At 41.3% G+C, this 23,620-nt stretch overlaps 1 protein-coding gene across 1 annotated transcript in view; it reads right to left on the bottom strand.

The window, feature by feature from the left end:
* Positions 1–23,620, bottom strand: part of LOC108269987 (AT-rich interactive domain-containing protein 1B) — a 223,742-nt gene that overhangs the window by 166,040 nt on the left and 34,082 nt on the right. Inside the window, exon 3 of the mRNA XM_017476201.3 lies at positions 7,741–7,878. Coding sequence (XP_017331690.1) covers positions 7,741–7,878 — 138 coding nt within the window. The remainder of the gene's footprint in view (positions 1–7,740; positions 7,879–23,620) is intronic.

The raw sequence follows: 23,620 nt of genomic DNA, 5'->3' as shown, positions 1-23,620 counted from the left end.
GAATTTGCATATGAAATGCATCGCAAAACAAATAAACATGCCTCTAGAAGCAGAGCAAATCCACACTGCAATTAGCAGGTGGCAGTTTGCAGAAGGAAATGAAGAAAAACAGAAAGAGAAGAACAAAAATCCTTCTATCAATCATCTTGCTTGAAGATTTTTTTTCTCTCCCTCCAGCCAATGGAAGCAGAGAGCTCGTTACCATGCGCTGTGTCGCATGGCAATCCGGCAGGACATTTAGAGGACTCTGATAAACTATGCCATTTAAAAGGTTATGACAATTAAAAGCAGCTCACGCAAATTACAGCGCCTGGACCTTTCACACGGATGGATCGCTCTTATCGCCTGGCGCCAAGCTCTCGGCACCGCATGCCCTCTATTTCCTGCTGCCTCCTCCTGCTCCCTCCGTCTCGCCTTCCCCTGCCCCTCTCCACTTCCTTCTCACTCCCCCCTCCCAGTTCAGGATGCTTTTATTATCCTGTTAATTAAGCCTGCTCTTAGCTAATATTCAAATGCTGACCAATTAATGACATTGAACTTTGGATGGTATTGCCTTTCCTCCCCGGTGCCGAGGTAGCAGCATCCTCGTGCTGCCTCCCCCTGTCTGCTATCCTGGGGTTTTGATTAAAAACACTGGCTCGGGGAGGATGATACGGCCGGGCGCCGCTGCCATTGCCACACCGTTTTAATTAACCTTGTGTGGTTTGAATACGGGAGGAAAGACGTCACAATGCGCAACTGTAAGGGGTAAGCAGACAGAGGCTGACTCAAAATAGTATGTCACTACACTCGAAATGTAATGTATGTTCACAGTCTATCTTTACGCATACCTATAAAGCAAGGACATTAAACAAAATGGCCTCCTGATTTAATCTGGTGTGAACCCATGTTTCATAGTGCAGTCTGGAGTTTGATTTACACGGGATATTTGGGCTGCAGAAGCAGAAAAAGGACCAGGATGAATCAGGGAGGTTCGGAGGTTGAAAGGAGCCACAGCAGTAGAAGTATGTCAGGATCTGGCACCAACATTACATCAAGCAGCAGGCGTACATGTACGTGTCTCCAGAATAAGGAAATCAACAAAAAAAATTGAACTTAGAAGCATTCAAGCGGTCTTAAAATATCTTAGGTATCTGACATCAGCAGCAACATGTCATCAGGATCAGGCTGGAGTCTCAGCAAAGGCATCTCCATAATATTAAACCATACTAAAGACTACAGAATCAAAGCAGGAGCCTAAAAGATCTCCGGAGACAGTACAGTACTGTAATTTGATTGGCTTACATCCTGCACAGCTAGTCCTTTAGATATTGCGAATTACTCCACAGCGATCATATGTGAAGGTTGAATCCTAACACACGTTTTCAAAAAGTCTCATGAAGTCTTTTTAAACCGCTGCTCGTGTAACACACAGCAGCAGTTGAACGCACTTGGAGGAGAGCGCTAACTGCCCTCTTCCTCATTCCCTTCCACTAAAATATGCATGCGCAATGTAGATACAAAATCAGGAATGGTATTTTCAAACAGGTTTAATAAGTGAAACATCAGCTGACACACTACTTTAATGACAATTAAGACTAGCATTTAACAGTTAAACTGATTTAAGCTAGCTTATATTGTAACAGACTAGGCCTTGACATGTAATGTTATTAACTTCTGGTTCTGTTGTTAAACCTCTCGGACTGGGGTTGTTTATGTAGGCAGTTTAGTTAGTTCCTTTATTTAGAAAGGAAAGGGTTGTTACAGATTTTCATAGATTTACTCTCTCTGGGATAGTTAGTGAAGTAATGAGCAATTGCTTGTTTAAAAACATCGACAGTGAAAACAACTTTTAAAGGATGCGGCTGTGGATCAGATGGTAGAGCGGGTTGTCCACTAATCGTAGGGTTGGCGGTTCGATTCCCGGCCCACATGACTCCACATACCGAAGTGTCCTTGGGCAAGACACTCAACCCCAAGTTGCTCCCGATGGCAAGTTAGCGCCTTGCATGGCAGCTCTGCTACTGTTGGTGTGTGAGTGTATGTGTGAATGGGTGAATGAGACACAAAGTGTAAAGCACTTTGGATAAAAGCGCTATATAAATGCAGACCATTTACCATTTAAAGGTGACTGGAAAGAGACGTAAGCAGTTATTCCAAGTTTAAAACTGATATATGATCTGTTCAGAGTTTGTACCATTAGTGGTAACATAATGTTTCCTCCTACTGTCCAAAAACATGCATGTCGGCAGATTGCCTATGCTAAAATGCTCCAAGGTGTGAAGGAGTGTGTGAATCTGTGTGTGCACTGGACTGGTCTCCTATCTGGTCTGAGTTCTACCTCATCGTGCCCAGTGTTTTCGGGTACTGGCTTGGGACTCATCGCAAGCCTGATCAGGACGCAGAAGACGAATGGACGAATGCATGAGAAAAGCAAAGGAGAATTAAACGTAAATGTTAATGTAAAAACTGTGTGCAGTTTAACAAAGCAATCAATAATAAATAGAACGTTATGAAGGAAGAGTAAAAATAAATAAATAAATAAATCGAAACATAAAAAACCCGGCAGATTTCCTGCACCTGCACAACCTTCAGTAAAAAGAACAGTCTGATTGGTTTAACGCTGACAGTATGGTGATGCACCGTGTCAAATGAATTATTCCACCACTCACTCTTTAGTTGGTGGAGACTCGGATCCAGCGTTTGTTAGATTACACCGGACAATGGATTTCTCCTGGCTTTCTGACAATTTACTCGTCCATTTCAGTCTGGTTTTGTGTATAATTCTCCACATTCCATGTTTCCCTGTTTTACTGCTCAGTGTTTGCTATCCATTAAAACCTCGAGCCTTTGTATCATCACCCCGTGCGTGAGATCTTGACAGCTGGAGTGTGAGTAATGCATTTTGACTCGGGGTTGCGCATTTACTTGAAGTACTAGAACACAACAAGCTTATATCTGAAAGGACTTCATGCCTGAAGCCAAAAGCGTGGTTTATGGTGTATGGTTTGAAGATTCATGTCTAAAACAAGACAAGCATTTTTTTTTTTGTAGGACTTGCTCAATATATGACACTGATCAAGACCCTGTCATACAATCAGAAGCTGAACAAAACAGGTAATGATGTTCCTTGCATCGCAAAAGCTTAATGAAATGCGTCTCGAGCGCCCGTCTGTTCATGTGATTGCCACGACTACAATAAGAGGACGCTTCTCAGGGAAGCCTACCTGTCATCAGAAAAAAAAAAGGCTGTCACTTCGTTTTTGTGGACTGTTGATGATTATTTTTTTTTTTAAGCTGACGCAACACTTCTCATTGCCGAGAACTCGTGTACGTTTGAGCGCTGACAGCTGAGGCTGCGAGTGAAGGAAAAAGTAAGGACACTCTCAAAGAGGTGGCTGATGCATGATGTGTGAGGAAGCCTGTGACAAGACATGGCAGCGCTCAGATAGCAGACGCGTACAAACACAAAGTCACTTTGTGAATTCAAACGCGCCGAACATGTCAGAGACTACTCTCGTGGAAGCTCTGTGATTCCCGAGCGCCATGCCGAGCTGGACATATGAACTCAGGAACAAAGCTGCCCTATTCCACCTCTTGGTTGCTTCCTGCCTCTGGCTATCGCTCGTTTTCTTTCTGTGTCTGCTCGGTACGGCCAAAAATAGTACAGCAAGGGCTGCAGAGGCCATCGATACGTCAATCAGGGGAGAAAAAAAAAGCCAAAGACTCTGGGTTTTTGCAGAGGAACAGTATTAAGACGGTAGCTCATATGGACACTGCAGAAAATGATACAATTAAACAGAGCCATAATGTTACATCAATGTCAATACAAGTTCATTAATAATCAATACACTGAAAATATAATAATTCAAATAAAGCTTGATTACATAACTGAGTGGATTATACGACTAATTATGATGAATTATGAATTTCTTTCCCCACTGGAATAAAATTACTGACATTTCACCGCAAGCACATGATACAGAGAAAAAGTCAGCACAGAGAGAGAGCATAGCAGAAATCAATACCTCAAAATGGAAGAGTTTGGCTGTGTGTGGAGCTTCACAGTAGAGATAAGAGTGGCCTCAGAAATAAACCTGTACCTGGCTTTCAATTCACACACGCAGCTTCCCGTGAAGATAAAGAAAGAAAGGTCAGGCTAAAAGCAGAGCGCCTTCACACAGCCCAGCGGCTCTTTGGAGAAAAGCTCCTAGTCCCCTGGCCAAGGCAGGGCTAACCTAATGTCTAATCTGGCCCAGCGCAATAGAAAGGAAAAAGCCACATTCCATATCAAGCTCTCTTAAGAGGTTGACTTTGGGAGAAAAGAGGAGAAAAGTTTAGCACATCTGCTGAACCAATCCAGGAGATCAATAAGGATGTTTCTTAGCTCTTAGCAGCCCAAGCTCTTATAAACTTCTCGAGTGATGAATCCAGTGCTATAACCCATGCAAAACATACTTTTATTGTACCATTATGCATTCAGGGCCATGAAAAAAAGGAGACATTAAAAAGGTCTGGGGCAAATGAAAACTTGTCAGAGATTGAACCAATGAGCAGGGAGCCAGCCTACTACCACCCCACACACCCAATTCATCCACCCAGTGAGAGATATGAAGAAGACGCTGAAGTTTCAAAATCACAACCTCCATGACAAGTGTGGCACGAAAGAAGCCCTTCAGAGCAACCTATAAAATTATAGTTCCTGAACTTTGTCAAGTATCATCAGAGCTACACTTGAATTTTCATTTGGTGGTAAGTCTAATGAAACCATGTGCGCATTTGTCCAAATAAAGGAACTACATCCAAGGAATGCCTACTGTAAATGATGCTGGATCATTGCTGCTTTAGGACTCTATATGGAACGATCATAATTTGGAGAAAACAGCGTTAACAGCATCCATGGGCCAAACCTGAACTGTGTCAACACTTCAGGCTGATGGAAGTAGTGTAATGGTGTGGGGAATGTTTTTTTTTTAGCACACGCCTCCCCTTAATATTGTTTGAAATATCATTTGAAAGCCAAAGCCTGTATGTGTATTATTGTTGACCAAATGTGCCACAATTTGGCGGCTGTGACTCAGGTGGTAGAGCGGGTTGTCCACTAATCGTAGGGTTGGCGGTTCGATTCCCGGCCCACATGACTCCACATGCCGAAGTGTCCTTGGGCAAGACACTGAACCCCAAGTTGCTCCCGATGGCAAGTTAGCGCCTTGCATGGTGGCTCTCCAACCATTGGTGTGTGAGTGTGTGTGTGAATGGGTGAATGAAACACAGTGTAAAGCGCTTTGGAAAAAAGCACTATATAAGTGCAGACCATTTATGTATGGTTCACATAGGCAAACTATGGAACTGTCTTGGCCCTGAGGACAGTACCCTCCCATGCCCTGCTGGCTTTGGAACCGCTAAGGTGAAAAAAGCGCTATATAAGTGCAGACCAGACCAGATCAATTTTCATTCCAATTCCAGCATGATAATGCACTATGTCACGAAGCGCAAGTTGTCTCAAACTGGTTCCGTTAAGCGACCTCCCCAGTCACCAGATATGAATCCAATAGAGCACCATTGGTTCGTAGCAGAAAGAGGTATTCAGAGCATGAATGTGCAGCAGACAAATCTGCAGCAAGTTATGTGATGTGGTCATCTCATTGGAATGTTTCCAACACCTTGGGGAATCCATGCCACAAAGAATAGAGGTTGTTCTGAGAGCAAACAGTGGATCTTACTCAGTATTAGTACGGCGTTTCTAATAAAGTGGCCAGTGAGTGCAGATCTGTATATACAGAATAACTCATTCAATACCAGTCAACCATTTAAATCCCATTTTTGACTGCAGATGTATTTTATAAAGAGCATCTACCATAAAATTTACAATCTGCTCCCAACTTACAACAGTTGTCTAAAACCATTTGCCACAAAGTACCTCTATATTACTACTCCTGGGCGACAAGAACATGATCAGACACTGCAGACCAGGCATTAAGACATATAGGATGCGGATTTAGAGAGTGAAGCAGTCCACCTGATCTTCTGATTTATAGCCGGACCTTGGCAGGATCATAAAACTACTCATATAGGTCCATAATCCTCCAACACTTGTCGATATATCCACGTTTCAAAATGAGGTCTGGCTTTTCAGGCAGTGCGTGATCAAAAGGAGGGTGATGGTGGGAGATTGTCAAATATAACGCCTCCGTCATTAAACTTGATGTGATTGTGGAGTAAAACTGTCCCCTCTCCAATTGAGTCTTCAATTTGCTGGCAAACACAAAAGCAGAGGAGCAGCTAGACAGAGCAATCAGACGAACAATGTCCCATATCTGAGGTTAATGGTGGCAGAGGAGGTCTAAAAATTGGGAGGCAGACTTCCAAAATGATATATATATAAAAAAAAAAAGACTTTTCATCCCAAGCTCACCCCAAGAAGCCAGAGTAATAAACGTACTATAGAACCGACCCCCACACAAAGGGACAGTGTAATGTTTTGTTGTATCGGGGAGGGATGAAGTTGCTTTAAAGCATGATAATTCACCTCTTTCAGCTTAGAAAAAGGACAAACGCAATTGTTAACACTCACAATGGCTCACACCCAATTTGAATAAAGAGGATCAGTCCAAGGTGTTATCCAAAGGTCAAGTTTGCCTCTCTGCTCTCAGGACTCCTGTGGATAATTTACTATTCCAGAATACAAATAGCCTGGAGCCGACCTGACCTACATCAGCCTTCAAGTATGGGCAGCAAGAGCAGAGAGAGAGAGAGAGAGAGAGAGAGAGAGAGAGAGAGAGAGAGAGAGAGACAGAGAGAGAGAGAGAGAGAGAGAGAGAGAGAGAGAGAGAGAGAGAGAGAGAGAAAACGCAGAGATAAAGAGCTGGACTTGATTAATGCAATCGCCCTTTGAGTAGGAAGGCAAGGGAGCACTAGCCTGGAGTCCGGCGTTGGGAAAGAGTCGGCTGCGTTGTGAAATAAGGAGTGGCTTGGAAACAAACCTAGCATCAATATAAAAATGCTTGCAGATTTCATCAGACCGATTTCTGCTGAAGATTACACATGATGGGGAAGTTGCATGATGTCTCCAGACCCTCCTGAATGTTACCAAACTTTGCCTTGAGCTTTCCCAAAGTCCCTGTACCTCCCACTCGCTTTCCTGTGACGCCCCGGAGACTGCATTTCTGCCTCCACCGGCCAAATTCCCCTCCGTCTGCAGCTGGAGCTCAGTTAAATCAGGCAGATTCCTCTCGAGCCATGAACGATGAGAACCACATGGCCTTCTCCCAGGCTTGCAGCACAACGGCACTTCTTCACGTCGCTCCCTTTTTATCGGCATGCCTGTTTTCCCAAATGAACTACATTTCTTTGTTCGCACATAACCCGTCAGTGAGACGTAGATTAAAAGAAAAGTAATTGTTTTTTTCATAGCTAATTTGGGTAAATTAACTGAAATTAAAGCACAAATTTGAGCGTTTCCACTGGTTTAAAACAACAGATCTGCTATTAATGGGCTATTCATTTGACTGATTTTTTTTTTTTTTTTTGCATGTCTAGAAAATAAAACCACAACCCCTCAAGCCATGCCGGTGAGAGTCCAGAACCCTGAGGAGGCCAGTTCTGCCTACATGGTAGAAACTCGTGAACGATTGCAGAGCAGGAAACGGCAGAAATAGAACTCGCTCATAATCAGGACAACTAATCAGTAGTATCAGCCCACGGGCAGGCAACTCGGCAGGAGCCGCAGGGAAATAATGGGAGGACGGAGCAATGCTTTACCTGCTGAGTGGTAGTATGAGGCTGGCTGTAGGGTGCCTGCTGCTGAGGCTGCTGGGATTGCTGAGACTGGCTGTAGTACCCAGGCTGGCCCTGAGGACAGTACCCTCCCATGCCCTGCTGGCCAAAATGAGCAGGTACCTACACAGAAAAAAAAAAAACACATCATCATCGGAGATCGTCATACACTTACTTTTCAATAAAGGTACACACTAGGGATGAACGATAATATCAGTGCTTGAAGAGATTTTTTAGAATGTTTAAGATTTCTGTTAGTTCAGTATTAATATAATTTACTGCAGGTTCTAGAGAATTAGGGATGCCTGTAGTTTTGCAGAACAGATGAGTAGGTTACATTTCCATAAATATTGGAACCGTAAACACCCATAGTTTTATAATTGCTCAAGAACACATTTCTGCATCAGCCTCACTATAATACCAGTTCTAAAATGTTTCTAAATGGAGTTTAATAATATCTCATTATCACCTTATTCTTTCACTCAAACAAATCACAGTTTATTTACACCTCCTTCAGACTAATCTCAGAGGTTGTATAGGAAAATGTCATTATGATATTCTATTTTTGCCCACATCATTAAGAGCTATTCTACAATATGCCTCCATAATACCTACAGTACAAAGTCAAAACATTACAGTTTAACGGAATTTGGTATTTAAATTTAAAAATCCTTAACACACATACAGTAGGTTCTCAATCTTGGGGTCATGACCCCACATGGCGTCTCCTGAGATATAGATTGGGTCTCAGGGTACTTTTACCAACCCTAATAATAATAATAATAATAATAATAATAATAATAATAATAATAGGAGTGTAAGAATCAGAGAATTTGGATGGATTTAAAAGGTAACAGTTTAAATGAATCAGTTATAATTGTTATCCATTATAATTGATTATGACTCAATTACGATCGACCCTTAACTCAGTATCCCAGATTCTGAACAAACTTGATCAAATCTCACCATATTGTATCATATCATATTATACTGTATCACATCGCAGCAGATTCAGTGCTATTGTCAACTACCAAATCATTTACTTGTGAATCAATATATTAAATATATATAATATTTCTCATATATAATAATCTGAAGGTCAGTACAGGTATCTCCACACTATATTTACTAAGCCAGTGTAAGAAAGCAGAAATGAATATTCCACACCCCGATGTGCATGACTCTAACCCAACAAACCCAACTGTTTGTTGTTTGTGCTGCACAGGGTTCAGTGCCCTCGTGTGTATTAAATCACACAGGTTGTTTGTAACAGCCGGGATTAAATATGCAATCTCAACGACGTTGTATGATTTTAATAAGCTGCATTGCGTCACACAAGCTCAGTCCTGTCATTAGACTCTGTGAGTGCAGAATGCCTGCAGTTGTGAGCTTTTCCATGCAGCCATTTATCAAAGCATTGTTAAATGTGGAACAAAAAAGAGCACGTGTGCGCCGTTTCACTCTTGTGTGTAATGGTTGCAGGAGTGATACTGTATATGTGTAGTATAAGAAAGAAGTAATTAAGCTGATTTGTTAATAAGAAAGTAACCTATATTCTGCACACTGTCCAGTATTATACAGGGTGTCCCAAAAGTCTCTATATACAGGAGACTACAGCTATGTACACCAGCAAACATCGGTCGTGCCTTCGCTTGGTCTGTAACACTTCCAGTATTTTTTTATTTGTCAATAAGGTGACTGTTGAAGTCCATCGCAACCTTGCGACCGCGTCCTGATCCAAACATGAGAATGATTTCAATACGTTCTTCTTCTGTTAAAGGCATTCTTAAAGGCTATCTGGAAATTTTTTACATCTATATCTATCTTTCTATATACATATACTTATACTCATATGTATCATGTATATATAACTAAGTATGAAAGTTTCCCCTATGTACAGTATGGAGATTTTTGGGACACCCTGTAGAGTAATGCAAAGTAAATTTATAAAATAGCAGGCCTATAATTACTGGAATACTTTAAAAAAAAAAAAAACAATAAAAAAAAAAACCATGTAGCATTTTACCTGCCTTCCTTTTCTACAAAATTCCATTATTAAGCATAAAACAACACAGCAAAAACCCCAGTGGTGAATGAACACCTACAGTGTTAAATTAACCCCTGCAGTATTTATTTGTGTAGAAGCGCTGTAGGTGTTCTTTCAACACTGCGGGTTTTGCCATGTTTCATACCGCTCACTTCCAGCTGCACGCTATGTAAAAAAGAAAAAAAATCACTGTGATAACTTTATAGCGAAACACATGATTATATGATTATCATTAGAAAAATTACGGTATTGATTACAAACTGTCTTGATTATCTAAGTTTGTAGCCACACACTGATTAAACGAAGATGCGGATTAACCAGGAGCAGATGAGAGATAAGCGGGTCCCTAAAAGTGCCTTACAAATAAATATAATAGTGCAATTCCCTTATAGTAGATAATAATAGGTAGCTCTTTTTAATTCCTTCATATATAACCCAATGGTGAGTGTATTTATTTGTAATAAAACCTAAGGCACTATGGTAGATTACATCTAACAAATTGAGTGTAGTTTGGGAAGCATAAGCTAATATTTACATAATCCAAGAACAGTTATTTTGGACAATGTGTTTTCTAGTGGATGGAGAAAAACAAGGCTTATACCTGTACAGAAATTCAATTTGAGCCTTTTAGTATTATAGGTAAAGTGGGTTTTAAAATATATGCACGTGAAAGAAATGATAGTCCTTTTGATCAGAAAATACAAAAGAAGAAATCTCCAACCCATTTGATATTAAAGTGAAGCCATGCGCAGTGATTTTCTTGATCTGCCTTATTCAGCTTCAATCAGCCACACGGTGAGAAACACTGCCGAACAATGTGTTACGGCACAGAAGTGGTCCAGCGGATCCAGAAAGCTCATGTTGTCTGGGGAACGTATGATTGCCCTTGCGGCCTGCTCACCATCACACGCAGCTGGGACCATTACACTTCACATAACCCCCCACCTCCCAACCTCTTCCTGCTTACGCAACAGCTCTTGATGAGCAGCTGCTGCAGCTCGGCATGGGCCGAGCGCACTCTTTACTCTGGCAGGGAAAATGTGCTCTAGCCATGTGGCCAGGCTTCTTTTTCATTCTAGTTCAATGCTCCTCCGTGCGAGCCAAAACGTATGCTGTGACTCATTTGACATGGCAGAGGAGTGCGGCTGGAGCAATTGCAAAGCGCTGCTCAATGGAGCCTGTTACTGTAGATGGCTGAACGGCTCGTCTCTTACACAACGGCCAAACCACCAGGGCATTGAGAATTATTTTAAGAATGAAATTGCTGTGAAACCACTGATAGCCACTACGTTGCCAGATTTTACTCCAAGCATTTGCAAGTATTATTAGTACAGCGCACTTTCCTCATCAGTCATAGCCTCCATATGTTTCTGCTTATGCTCAACAATAATGGTTTGATCCAATACTGAGAGCTGATTAAAAAGAGCTATTATAACAATGTCACATGACTCTCTTTCCCTCTAGGCTAATTTCACTTAAACATTCTTAACCACGTTCAGGCGAATATATGACTGACGTATTGGGCGTGCAATCATCGCTCATGTTTTAATGTAATGATGCTGAGATTTCTTTAATGAAGGAGGGCTATTGTTAGCCATGATGAGCAATGCTGCTTGGCTGCATGCTGTAATGAATGAAGCCGTGCTGCTGGCATGAGCTGAGCGAGGCTATTAACCCCAATGCCAAGTCATCTGATTCCACAGCATCTCCTCCGCCTAATGAGACACTTGTTGGTCTGTCTGCTTTCAGCTGCAGCACTGATTCTCAGCATAAACACACAAGGATCAATATGCCAGGGGGAAAAAAAACTGAATCTTGGATACCCTGAGAGAGGCATTTTTGAAGTTTAATGCTTAATAATGAAAACAGATAATTAAGCGTTACAGTAATACATGGATTTTATATTACTCCATATCATATTGTACTGGAGTACTGTTGACACAAAATATGATGAAATATGAACAAGCTGCATCTAGAAACATCAGTAACCCCTACTGGCTTTTCCTAAACATCAGTGATCCTTATTGGTTATATCTGAGACATCAGTGATTCCTATTGGCTATTCTGAGACATCAATGATCCGTATTGGTTATTCTGAGACATCAGTGATTCCTATTGGTTATTCCTAAAAATTATTGGTCCCTATTGGCTATTCTGAAACATCAGTGAGTCCTGTTGCCTATTCTGAAATATCTTTGATCCCTATTGGCTATTCTGAAACTTTGGTGATTCCTATTATCTTTTTGTAAACATCAGTGATCCTTATTGGTTATTCTGAAACGTCAGCGATCCTTATTGGCTTTCCTAAACATTATTGGTCCCTATTGGCTATTCTGACACATCGGTGATTCCTATTGGCTATTCTGAAACATTATTGGTTCCTATTGGCTATTCTGGCACATCGGTGATTCCTATTGGCTATTTTGAATCATGCTGATGTGTTTGATTATTCGGCTTATTTATAAAGTCAATAAATACGCTATTAAGAATGAAGTGATATTTTGTTGATGTTATTTATGGTATATCAATGGTTCATAGTTTTTTCATGTTAACTAAAAATCGCCAGTTAAGGAAAACTTAAAGTAAAGTTTTACCAAAATATTATATAATCCCAGTGTGCAAAGACACTTCTGAGAAACTTATTATCCTTAACTTATGAATGATTTTTGCCAACTTAACTGGTAGCTTACAGTTATATTATTTGTACATCCTCCTCCTAAAAATTTATCTGCACGTGGTACTGAGGTGAAGCATTAAGTGTCCATCCGAGCCAAAGAACACAGTTTTTCATGTACACTTTGGTGGACTTAAAATTGATGACTAGTGACCCAAATAAATAAATAAATAAACAAAAGATAGTTACGAAAATCAACTGCTGGTCTAGACCTTAACAAACAAATTAGATGAGACAACAGCATAAGATGCCCTGCAGCTACCAGCACTCACATTTCTGTTGTGTAATGGCAATGATTGACCCAGCAGGAGGGTCAGTTCCAAATGGACCCTCACTTCACCATCCAGGTGTGTTTCCTGTACACGGTACAAAACACGGACAAGGAGATGATGGGCATGCTTCCAACTCAACTCATCAACATCATCATGGATGCAGGTGCAGACCTGACAAATGTGTTCCTATAGCATCAAGGAATATAAACAGCCTGTCATGCATCCCAGCTGCAAGGCAACAACATGACATGTCGGTTTTGGTGTTCTTTAGTCTGGTCGTGTGTGGAAAGGGTGGAGTTGCTTTGCTTTTAAATCGAATGAACCCAATGAGCAGAGACAGCCTTTTTTTAAATAATTTTAGTATCAAGCATCATGGCCCGCTGCATGTCGGACTGGCTCCAGAGCACACACTCCATCTCCAAATGACATATGGGTCCAGCCAACCAGAGAGATGTTAAACATTAAACAGCCTAAACGGGCATGACAGGACTATAGAGCAGCATATTAGCATTCGTATGCTTGTGTGCTGAGCGTCTCATAGGACACACATTGCAAACAAATACATATGTGGTGGGCCAGAGTGTGTAATATTGATACTTACACAACTTACACAGACTGACATATAGTACGTTTACATAAACAGCCATTTTTTATTACGTTAATCCGATTAAAGTCATACTCGAAGTAAACACAATCGAATTAAGACGTGTGGAGTATTCCTGTTTTAGTCGCATTATCTACGTGCAAAAGAGCACGGCTGCGTCCGAAACCACGTACTTACCTGCTATATAGTAGGAGAAATACATGTATATAGTAGGCGAAATACATGTATTTCTACCTATTATATAGTACGCGGTTTGGGACGCAGCCCACGGCTTCAAGCAGTCGTCTATTTGCACGTATAGCATGACAAATAATTAATTGCACTTGAAGCTTTCGTAAAATGAAAAATAAAAACAACGAAAACTGTATATGGTCCCATAACCGTATGCTGATACGTGAAATTCTGGAGGGAATGACGACGGAATGACGTGTGCCGTTACTCGATCTATGTCCGATAACATGTAAAACAGGAACATGAAAGGACTATTCTAAACGCAACTCATGTAAACACCTTAATCAGAATATTGTCTTATTCAGAATAAGGTTATTAATTAGATAATTGTTGTCCATGTAAACATAGTCATAGTGCATATTGATCTTCCTGCGAAGATCATGGAGCCATCCATCCATCCATCCATCCATCCATCTATCCATTTCCCATACCGCTTATCCTATATAGGGTCATGGGGGAGCCTGGAGCCTATCCAAGGGAACTCGAGGCACAAGGCAGGAGACACCCTGGACGGGGTGTCAACCAATTGCAGGGCACAATCACACACACATTCACACACTACGTACAATCTGGAAATGCCAGTCAGCCTACAATGCATGTCTTTGGACCGGGGGTTGGAAACTGGAATACCTGGAAGTAAGAGCAAAGCGTGCACTACTGAAACGGGTGTGGTTTTCAGTGCATGTTAACAGTGAGTCTTAGTGTCAGACATTTATTGCCATCTTCTACAACATAACATCTTGTGTTCCTGCTCTAGCGGTGAATCCACCCACACCACGCCTGCTAACATGATACACGAGGTTATGAGTAGAGAACCCATTGTCACCTTCAGAGTTTCCTCATTCTAGATCTTTTCCAAGGCCACTGTTTATGCTGTACTTTTCAAATCAGCATCACACACACAAAAGCAGGAGGTCTGAATGAGATGCAAGCCGACGTGACGATAAACAGTCTCTGCTCCAGATTAAACGCAGGGAGAGATTACATCGCTGCTGGTGTGAGGTGACTGAGCCCAGCCTGGCATGTTTGATCTCCTTTCCCCATACACACACACACACACACACACACACACACGTACACACACACACACCGGCACTTGACACTTCAAGAATGTGCTGCCCTTGGAGAGCTTCATCAAACAAAGAGACGGCACGGGCACAGGCGAACACGTAGGCATGTTAACAAGCGACGCGGCTGCACGTTAAGTGGGACAGCGTTTCCCCTGCACACACGGCTCACCGCGCTGTCACGAGCAGCGCTCTCAAAAAATCATCTGTGCATGAGAGAAAACAACTGTAATATGTATGAATGGGGGAAAGGACTGTGGAGAAAAATGCCGCTATCATAATGCAAGCAGGCCGGGATCACGCCGGGGCATGGTGCACAGTGTGTGTGTGTGTGGGGGGGGGGGGGGGGGGGGGGGGGTGTGTAATGGGGGATTGGGGGGAATTTTTCAGGTCAGGCTTTCTCACTAATGTGTCTATCTGCCATTCAGTGACACCGTCCACTCAGGTAAACTGCGACAATGACAAACAAATGACCAGGAGGGACTCGAATCAACTTTAACCCGATGAATACGACCAGAGACTTCATTTTAGCTCAGCTCTTCATCTAATAATGGCTCGCCTTTAATCAGAAGTCTCTGTTGTGGCCACGTCACAACCTCTTCACCAGCCCGGTGCTTAGCTCTGTTAACTCAGCACTCTGATGCATCAAGGCCACCGTGCCATTTACACAGTCCAATCAATGGCAACAAACGACAGCACTCTGCTCTCAAATGGCCTTTTTTTTCCTTTTTCATCATTTCGACGCGAGCCGTTTTCGTTTTCAGTAGAGGCCGCCAAGGTGCCGAGGGTTAATGTGCTCTAAAATGCGCCAGCTCTTTCGCCGAGGCTCCGGTTTTAGTGCCACCGCTTCAAATGTTTTCCCCATTAAACTCCTGACCTCACTCCGAGGCCAAGAGCAAGCAAAAGGAAATAAATAAATAAATTTAAAAAATCAGAGGGTAAGGTTGATTCGTGTTTTAAAATACAGACTGTTTCCCCAGACAAGTTTGAATACAGCAGCATGTCTGGGACAAAGAATTCTCACATCTGCTTCTGAGCGCAGGCTTCCTCAGTCTCAGTTCTGAGGTCCCAGAGGATACGCAACCTGGACCTGACTACCAACCTGTCCCCTGTTCAAGAGAATTCAATGCCGATAATACAGGGTGTCCCAAACTTCTCCTTACACAGGGGACTATGTAGGCCAGCACCTCTTCTCGGGTTGGTCCGCAACACTTCCAGTCTTTTTGAATTTGGTCATACGTTTGTTGTGTGTGATGTCGCAATTTTGCCTGTTAAAGTCCAGCGCAACCTTGCGACAGCACCCCGATCCAGCCGTGAGAATGATTTCAATACGTTCTTCTTTCGTCAAAGGCTTTCTTAAAGGCTGTGTGAAAAAATTCCAGGGTCCTGGGTTCGATCCTGAGCTCGGGTTACTGTCTGTAAGAAGTTTCACATCTTCTCTCTCTGTGTTTGTTTGAGGTTCCTCCCACTGTCCCAAAACATGCTGGTAGGTGGATTAGTTTTTGTCCCAAGGGATCAGTGTGTGTTGTAAGATTTGTGGTTTTAACTGGCACAACATGGATCCTTCATCTTAAATCATTTTAAAGTACACCACCTTCACCTGTGACACGGCACGATGCTTGCAGTGAATTGGTGCAGTTCCTGTGAGAATATTGGTATATGAACAGTATTGGAAGACACTTCGAGCTAATTATATCTGAATTGAACAAACGGGACTGGAGCATCGCTAATAACAATCTGAGGGATCATTAAAAAAATAATAAATCAAGGGTAATATTTGTAATCAAACAATAATGTAACAAAACTGTATCAACACATGAAAAATCTAGTGCTTAAACATTTGTTCTCTCTTTGTTTCTTTCTTTTATACTGTGGCTCAGGTGGTAGAGCGGGTTGTACACTAATCGTAGGGTTGGCGGTTTGATTCCCGGCCCACATGACTCCACATGCCGAAGTGTCCTTGGGCAAGACACTGAACCCCAAGTTGCTCCCGATGGCAAGTTAGCGCCTTGCATGGTGGCTCTGCTACCATTGGTGTGTGTGTGTGTGAAGGGGTGAATGAGACACAGTGTAAAGCGCTTTGGATAAAAACACTATATAAGTGCAGACCATTCACCATTTACATTTGTTCTTTCTTTCTTTTATATATTTGTTCTTTCTTTCTTTCTTTTATGCATTTGTTCTTTCTTTCTTTTATGCATTTGTTCTTTCTTTCTTTCAAAAAGGGTGCATTTGTACATAACCTCCTCCTCTGTGTGTGTGTGCGTGCGTGTGTGCGTGTGTGTGCGCGCATGTGCGCACAGGTATGTGTGTGTGTGTGTGTGTGTTGTGGTATGATCAGAATTTATTGGTCTGACATGAAGAAATATTAATATTATAAGACTTGGTGTGTAAATCTCATGAATGGAATTGTCATATATAAAACAAAAGCAATCTCAATATAACATCATTAACCAAAAGGGGACAAAAAAAAAAAGAGAGATTCCTATTTTACAATGAGGATGACATGCACGCTTCATTTCTCTGTGGCTCAGGTGGTAGAGCGGGTTGTACACTAATCGTTGGTTTGGCGGTTCGATTCCCGGCCCACATGTCTCCACATGCCGAAGTGTCCTTGGACAAGATACTGAACCCGATGGTAAGCTTGCATGAGTGTGCCGCTCTGTGTGAGTGTGTGAGTGCGTTTGAATGGGTGAATGAAAACAATATAAAGCTCTTTGTAGAACCGCTAAGGTTAAAAAAAGTGTTATATAAGTGCAGATCATTATTACTTACTAACGTATTAGTTACTTAGTAATTTACACTGTAATGCATATATAGATTATTTATCACTGGTGTAGTAAACACTACCCTAATAAATAAACATGCTTATCAATGGCTACACATTCCAATGTTGCATACATCACAAGTCTGGCTATCAGTATAGAAATGCAATACTTCCTTTAATATAATCCTACATTAACAGAGTGAATACATCTCATTATGAGGAAATGCACAGACACAGGAACAGCTCACTCGAGGCTGGTTCCTGCACTGGATCTGTATTAATCACCCTCATGCAATGAGCATTTTTGTGGCCATGTTTCGCTAGTCAAATACCACACCTTATAATTTGTGGCTTGAAATTAGGTGCATAATGACACCCTACTAAAAAATAACGACAACATGAGTTGTGTGAGCCGAGTTCACGGCACTGCCAAACAACTTTTCAGTCTTTAATGGAAATATTAGGGTTTGAAAGCACAAGGCGGACCGTGTTATCTGTACCGTATTTCACAGGGTTTGCTGTTTGTCTATGGGGAAAGAATGTTATTTTAATAACCACATACCCATGAAACACAGCAACAAAAGCATTTTTAAAAGGTTCGGTTAGTTATTAGAGGCAACGACTTGGGATATAAATTGCATGCAAGCTCTAAACATAGCCGGTAACTTACTTACTAAAGAAACGGTATTTCTTTAATACGATATGTGTGAGACTTCGGAGACTTATGCGAGGTGATGGTGAGACTTCTACACACTGGAAAACCCGGATAAGTTCATTTAACTCAAAACATTTGAGGAAACTAATTACCTCAAAATTTTTAAGTTGATAAATCAATTTCTTTAAGCCAAATACACTTAAATATAACAAAAATGTATTTTAAATGACAAAGTTTGAGTTAAATTTTTGTTATATTTAAGGGTATTTGGCCTAAAGAAATTGATTGATCAACTTAAATATTTTGAGGTAATTAGTTTCCTCAAATGTTTTGAGTTAAATGAACTTATCCGGTTGTACAGTGCAGCAAAGCTATGTGTTGTCATTTTTATATTAGCCTAAATGTACTATGCCAATTTATTAGTGATTATATATTAACATTGGACCGAAACAATCTACTTATAAAATATATGCGATGTAAAACAATGCTACGTAATGGCTTATTTGCAAGGATGTACACTGTAAAACCGCATTAGTTCAGTTAACTCAAAACAAACACACTTAAATATAACAAAAATTGAACCCAAACGTGTTATATTTAAGTCTATTTGGCTTAAATAAATTGATTTATTATTTATTTTTTAAATTTCGAGGTCATTAGTTTCCTCAAATCTTTCGAGTTAAATGAACTTATCCGGTTTTTACAGTGCAGTTTTTTCAGGGTTATCAATAATAAAGTAACACTAAATGGTCAAAAAATAAATTAAACTGCACCGATAAAGGTCTATGATGTGTACAATAAAATGTACGGTACCAATAAAATGCAATTAATATTGAAGCATATCACAGAAAAGCTAAAAATGTTCAAACATCAACAAAAACATCCCTTGCAAGCCGTCATTGAGTGATTACAGGAATCCGTTCTGCTTCTAATAAATGCATCTCGCTTCTTCAACACAGCTGATGGACTCCACCAACAGAAGTCCAAGGTAATAAAAGTTACAAATGAGAACAAGTCAATAGAGCCATTGATGCTCATTGGGTTTCCTAGTAATTAATTGATCCTGAAACTTCATCTATTCTAGAGCAAGGTGCTATCATTAATCAGTTACAATTTCAAGACTACGTATGTCCTCTATTTTCTTTCCTAATTCACTTATCTACTTCTTACCTCTGAGCTCATAAGGTCTGCTGTTGTGACTGTTTAGAAATTTCTGGGCTTTCTCCCTCACTCGTTCATGCAATTATTATTACCAAACAGGCAATTCTTTGGCGGTAATGCAATGCATAAAATCATGCAGATACAGCTCAAGAGCTCAAGTTAATCCTGACATCAAACCCGCTGTAGTCTTCATCGCAAACTTTGACGTGTTGTGCCTTCGGAGATGTTTTTCTTGTTCACCGCGGTTGTAAAGAGTGGTCATTTGAGTTACCTCAGCCTTCTTGTCAGTTCGAACCAGTCTGGAAATTCTCCTCTGACCTCTCTCATCAACATGGAGTTTCTGCTCGCTGAGCTGCCACTCACTGGATCCCCCCCCCCAACCCAACCCCCCAATCGTTCTGTGTAAACTTTAGAGACTGAATTGCATGTGAAAATCCCAGGAGATAAGCAGATTCTGAAATACTCAAAGCAGCCAGTCTGGCACCAACAACCATGCCAAGTCACCAAGATCACATTCTTTCCACATTGTGATGATGGATGTGAACATTAACTAAAGCGCTTGACCTGTATCTGCAGGATTTCATGCACTGCGCTGCTGCCACATGATTGGCTGATTATATAATTGCATGAACGAGCACATGTACAGGTCTACAGGTATCTAATAAAGTGGCCAGTGAATGTATTTTTTTTTAAATGCACACTGGAGCCATGACAACATTTTTCTCCAACTATCCTGCCTAGTATCAGCTATCTAATCAGCCTAGCTAGTTAGACAGATTACCTTTATTAGTAGTAGTAATAAAGATGAAATAAAGATTGGTTGAACTCTGTTTGACTTCGTTGAAGCTTTGAAGGAAGGAAATCAAGAAAATTTGCGCTTCTTGTGCTACTGTATGCGACTGTATGCGGCCCCAGTCAAAGTGTGACATCACATAAATTCGGGTGGCTGGATGTCCCTGAAATAGCCAAAGTTGGAATATTAGCAATTAAATATTTTCATGCATGACCAACTGACACATTTTCACAGTCGTCCATGTTTGTTTTTCTCATGACCTTATTAGTCAGGGGGTAATTTATTAATTTTTTTTTAATTACTTTTTGTCACGTTTCTAAAAAGTTTTTTTTTTTTTTTTTTTTCAACTTTGAATGCGTTCTGCAATGGAAAAGCTATTCAAACGCAGACCCATTCTTCACACCTTGATTCAACTTTCTCAAGGACGACATTTAAAATGTGCTGTTGGTTGAGAAAAACCAGCGTTGAAGCACCCTTAAGTCCTTAAGTGGCTCAACAGACCCAGGGTCCAATGTTATTGTAAATGTTATGGAAAAGCAACGCAATCAATTCCATTAATTAAGCAATTATAAACCTGCTCGGTGTTTCTTTACACAAAATGGCAGGACTCTGTTCGTTTTGGTGCCTCTGAGTGTTTTAATGACAGCAAAAAAACCCAGAACCGTGATGCTCCAAGGTCACACCTGTGGAGAAAGAAGTGTGTACAAATGCACTCGCAGGTTTTCTTTCAATAAAAACCCATCAGAGATGGCCTCAGCCTGCGGACTCAAAGAGAATCAAACTAAAATGGCCCGGGCTGTTATTGTACAAGAACGGCGGAGAACAAGACAACATTTCCACTCCTGTGTAATGGTCGGATTCTATTAACTTAGGCGAATGGGCAAGAAAGAAGCAGCAGCAGCCAGTAATGGTCCCTTTCCTGGCTTGTTGACACATTTTCCCTCTTTCATTTCACAGGCCGTCTCTCTCTTCTCTGCACATCAAACGCTAATGTTGCCTTCAAATTCTTTTTCCTTTCTGTCTGCCAACACTGACATCACAGGAAATTGCACTGGAATTGGCAGGCCCTTTTGCTTTCAAGTTCATTCCACTTCCAAACAAAAAGCCCGACTCCTGTCATCAGCGCGGGCGCTCGTGTTGCTTCCCTTCTGCTTGCTCTCCATTTCCTGATCATTCTGACACAAACACGAGACATTTATCTAAATCAGAGCATCTTAAAAAATTTGCCCAAGGCCTAATTTTCTCTCCACAGATGACTGCATGGCTGGTGCTTGTATACTTCTTGAGCAGGCAGCAAAAATTAATGAGAAGGGGGAGAAAAGAAAAAAAAAAAAAAAAAACTGGGTAATGCTCTAATTGAGTGTGATGTCCTGCAGATTCTGCACTAAAAGCTTGGTGTAAAAACAGACTGTTGTCCTGTTGTAGCTCACAGCAGCTTTATTTACAGCAGAATGGATGGTGAGGTCTCCTCTGAGACTCTGTGAAAGCAGACTCACTGCATGCATGTCATGGTCTGGGAAAGACCAAAGTCTGACATGTTGCTGGAGAGAGCAGGGGGAAAGGTGAAATTTCTCCAGCTAGCGGATCAGTCAGACAAGAGGAAGAAACCCGAGGTAATACGGGTTCACGGTAGAGAGACTAAAACCTCCGCGTATACTATAAAATTTTTAAAAGCTGCATGAGCTGAATATAAGGCAGAGTGCTGAGAATATTCTTCATAGTAGTAAACATGGGATCGTGGTTATGATGTGATGTCGATATCATGATAAATTACAGCTCAATACGGTTTATCGAAAGTATCATTGGTTTATAACCGACTGTCTGGACTGCTAGCCGGAGCCCGGTCGCATGAGACGTTTGTACGGATTTGAACGGGGCAACAGTGACGTAGTTTCATTTCATTTATCTTCATATGAATGAAATCAAGCTGATAGTCATGTGGAAGAAATGGAACAAATGATAGCCCCATCCCAACCATGACTGCGATCTTCATAACTTTCCACAGTCAGTACGTTTACATGGACAACAATAACGAAGACGAACTGTATGTTGACACGTGAAATTCTGGAGGGAATCTTATTATTCAGAATAAAGTCAGTAATTGGATTATGGCTGTCCATGTATACGTAGTCAGTCACAGCTTTTATCCATTCATCCTTAGGCTGGTTTAAATTATTACCTAATTTAGGTGGTGTACATTGGGCTGCTAGTTTGTTTAGATTTTGGGAACAGAACCAGCTAAATATGTTTATACAAACAAAAATAATAACCACGTGAGAAGCATTTCAAAAACAGTCCCGTGCGTTTCACGATTTAAGACCGATACTTGAACTCGTACTTGAATGACGTAGCCGTGTTTGAGGAACTGTCAGTTCACACACCATGCTGACAGTGCTGGTATTTTTCTATAGTTTTTCATGATTTCGATGGGCATGGTGGCAGCGCTCATATTTAACCCCCACACCCACATGAAAAATAAAACCTCAAAAATACAGCAAAAATAAATAAATAAAAACACCCTCTGGCTTAGGCCATGCCCATTTTGTGTTTAAATCTGAATACAGATGGTGGAATTGCCTCACACCCCAACATTTTAAACCTAAATTAAATCTAAATATCACAATACATCAGATTATTAAAAATGTCTTTGAAGTATTGTCATAGTTTCCAACCCTACCCTTAACTACACGACCTTCCAGTTGATTATTCAGCTGTGTTACTTTCAAAGCTCTCCGCATATACATTCTCCTCCGAGCTAGTTTAAGTGCTAAACCTGCTTACTCCAAAGGTGTTGTATAAATTACGGCTTTGAAGAGGGAATTTGCATTCAGTGGCTGAGTGTCTAGCTTTGTCTTTGTGTGTGTCTTTTCTTGGCTGTGTCCCTGCCCAAGCTGAGGACACACACACACACCTACACACACACACACACACACACACACACACACACACTACACTCACACAGCAGGCAGCAGGGAGGTCAGCAGGCAGCGGGGAGGTCACCGGGGTCACCGTCAGATGCCAGTGACGTAATCCGTTCTTGCAGGTCCAAGCGAATGTCTGAATGTACCAACCCGAACACACACCCGTTTACAGCGCATCCACATCTATTTCTCACCAGATGCCAGCTCCATTTGAATAAATTCCCTAAAGCGCTGGAGCTCTTCATTTGAAAGGACAGACAGTATTCTTTTCTTCATCTTAATTCGCTTCATTCCGATGGTGCGCTTTTAATAACGCAAATAACAAAACGAATTTATGAACTAATGATTTTCTACGGCTGTAGCGCGACCGTATTCTCACGGATTGTTCTCCCTAAATACAATACAAGTGTAAGACAATGGGTGCGCCAGTTCATTTTTCCTCAGGACTCCAATCTTACTCAATTTAAACGGTACAAACCGATGCCAAATGACAGCCTGAAGCAGTCTTTGTGAAGATCAGAGGAGAACCTCGAGAACACTGGCAAGCACTCAATCCAGTCAAAGCCAAAATATCACTCATTAGAGGTCTAACTTTAATCAGAGATACAACGATAATCCTCCGGAGGGACAAATGCCAAACACACTGACATGAGTAAGCAAACATTGACATTAT

The sequence above is a fragment of the Ictalurus punctatus genome, chromosome 9 (genome assembly GCF_001660625.3).
Source record: "Ictalurus punctatus breed USDA103 chromosome 9, Coco_2.0, whole genome shotgun sequence".
NCBI lineage: Eukaryota > Metazoa > Chordata > Actinopteri > Siluriformes > Ictaluridae > Ictalurus > Ictalurus punctatus.
This window is presented reverse-complemented; position numbering and strand designations above follow the sequence as displayed.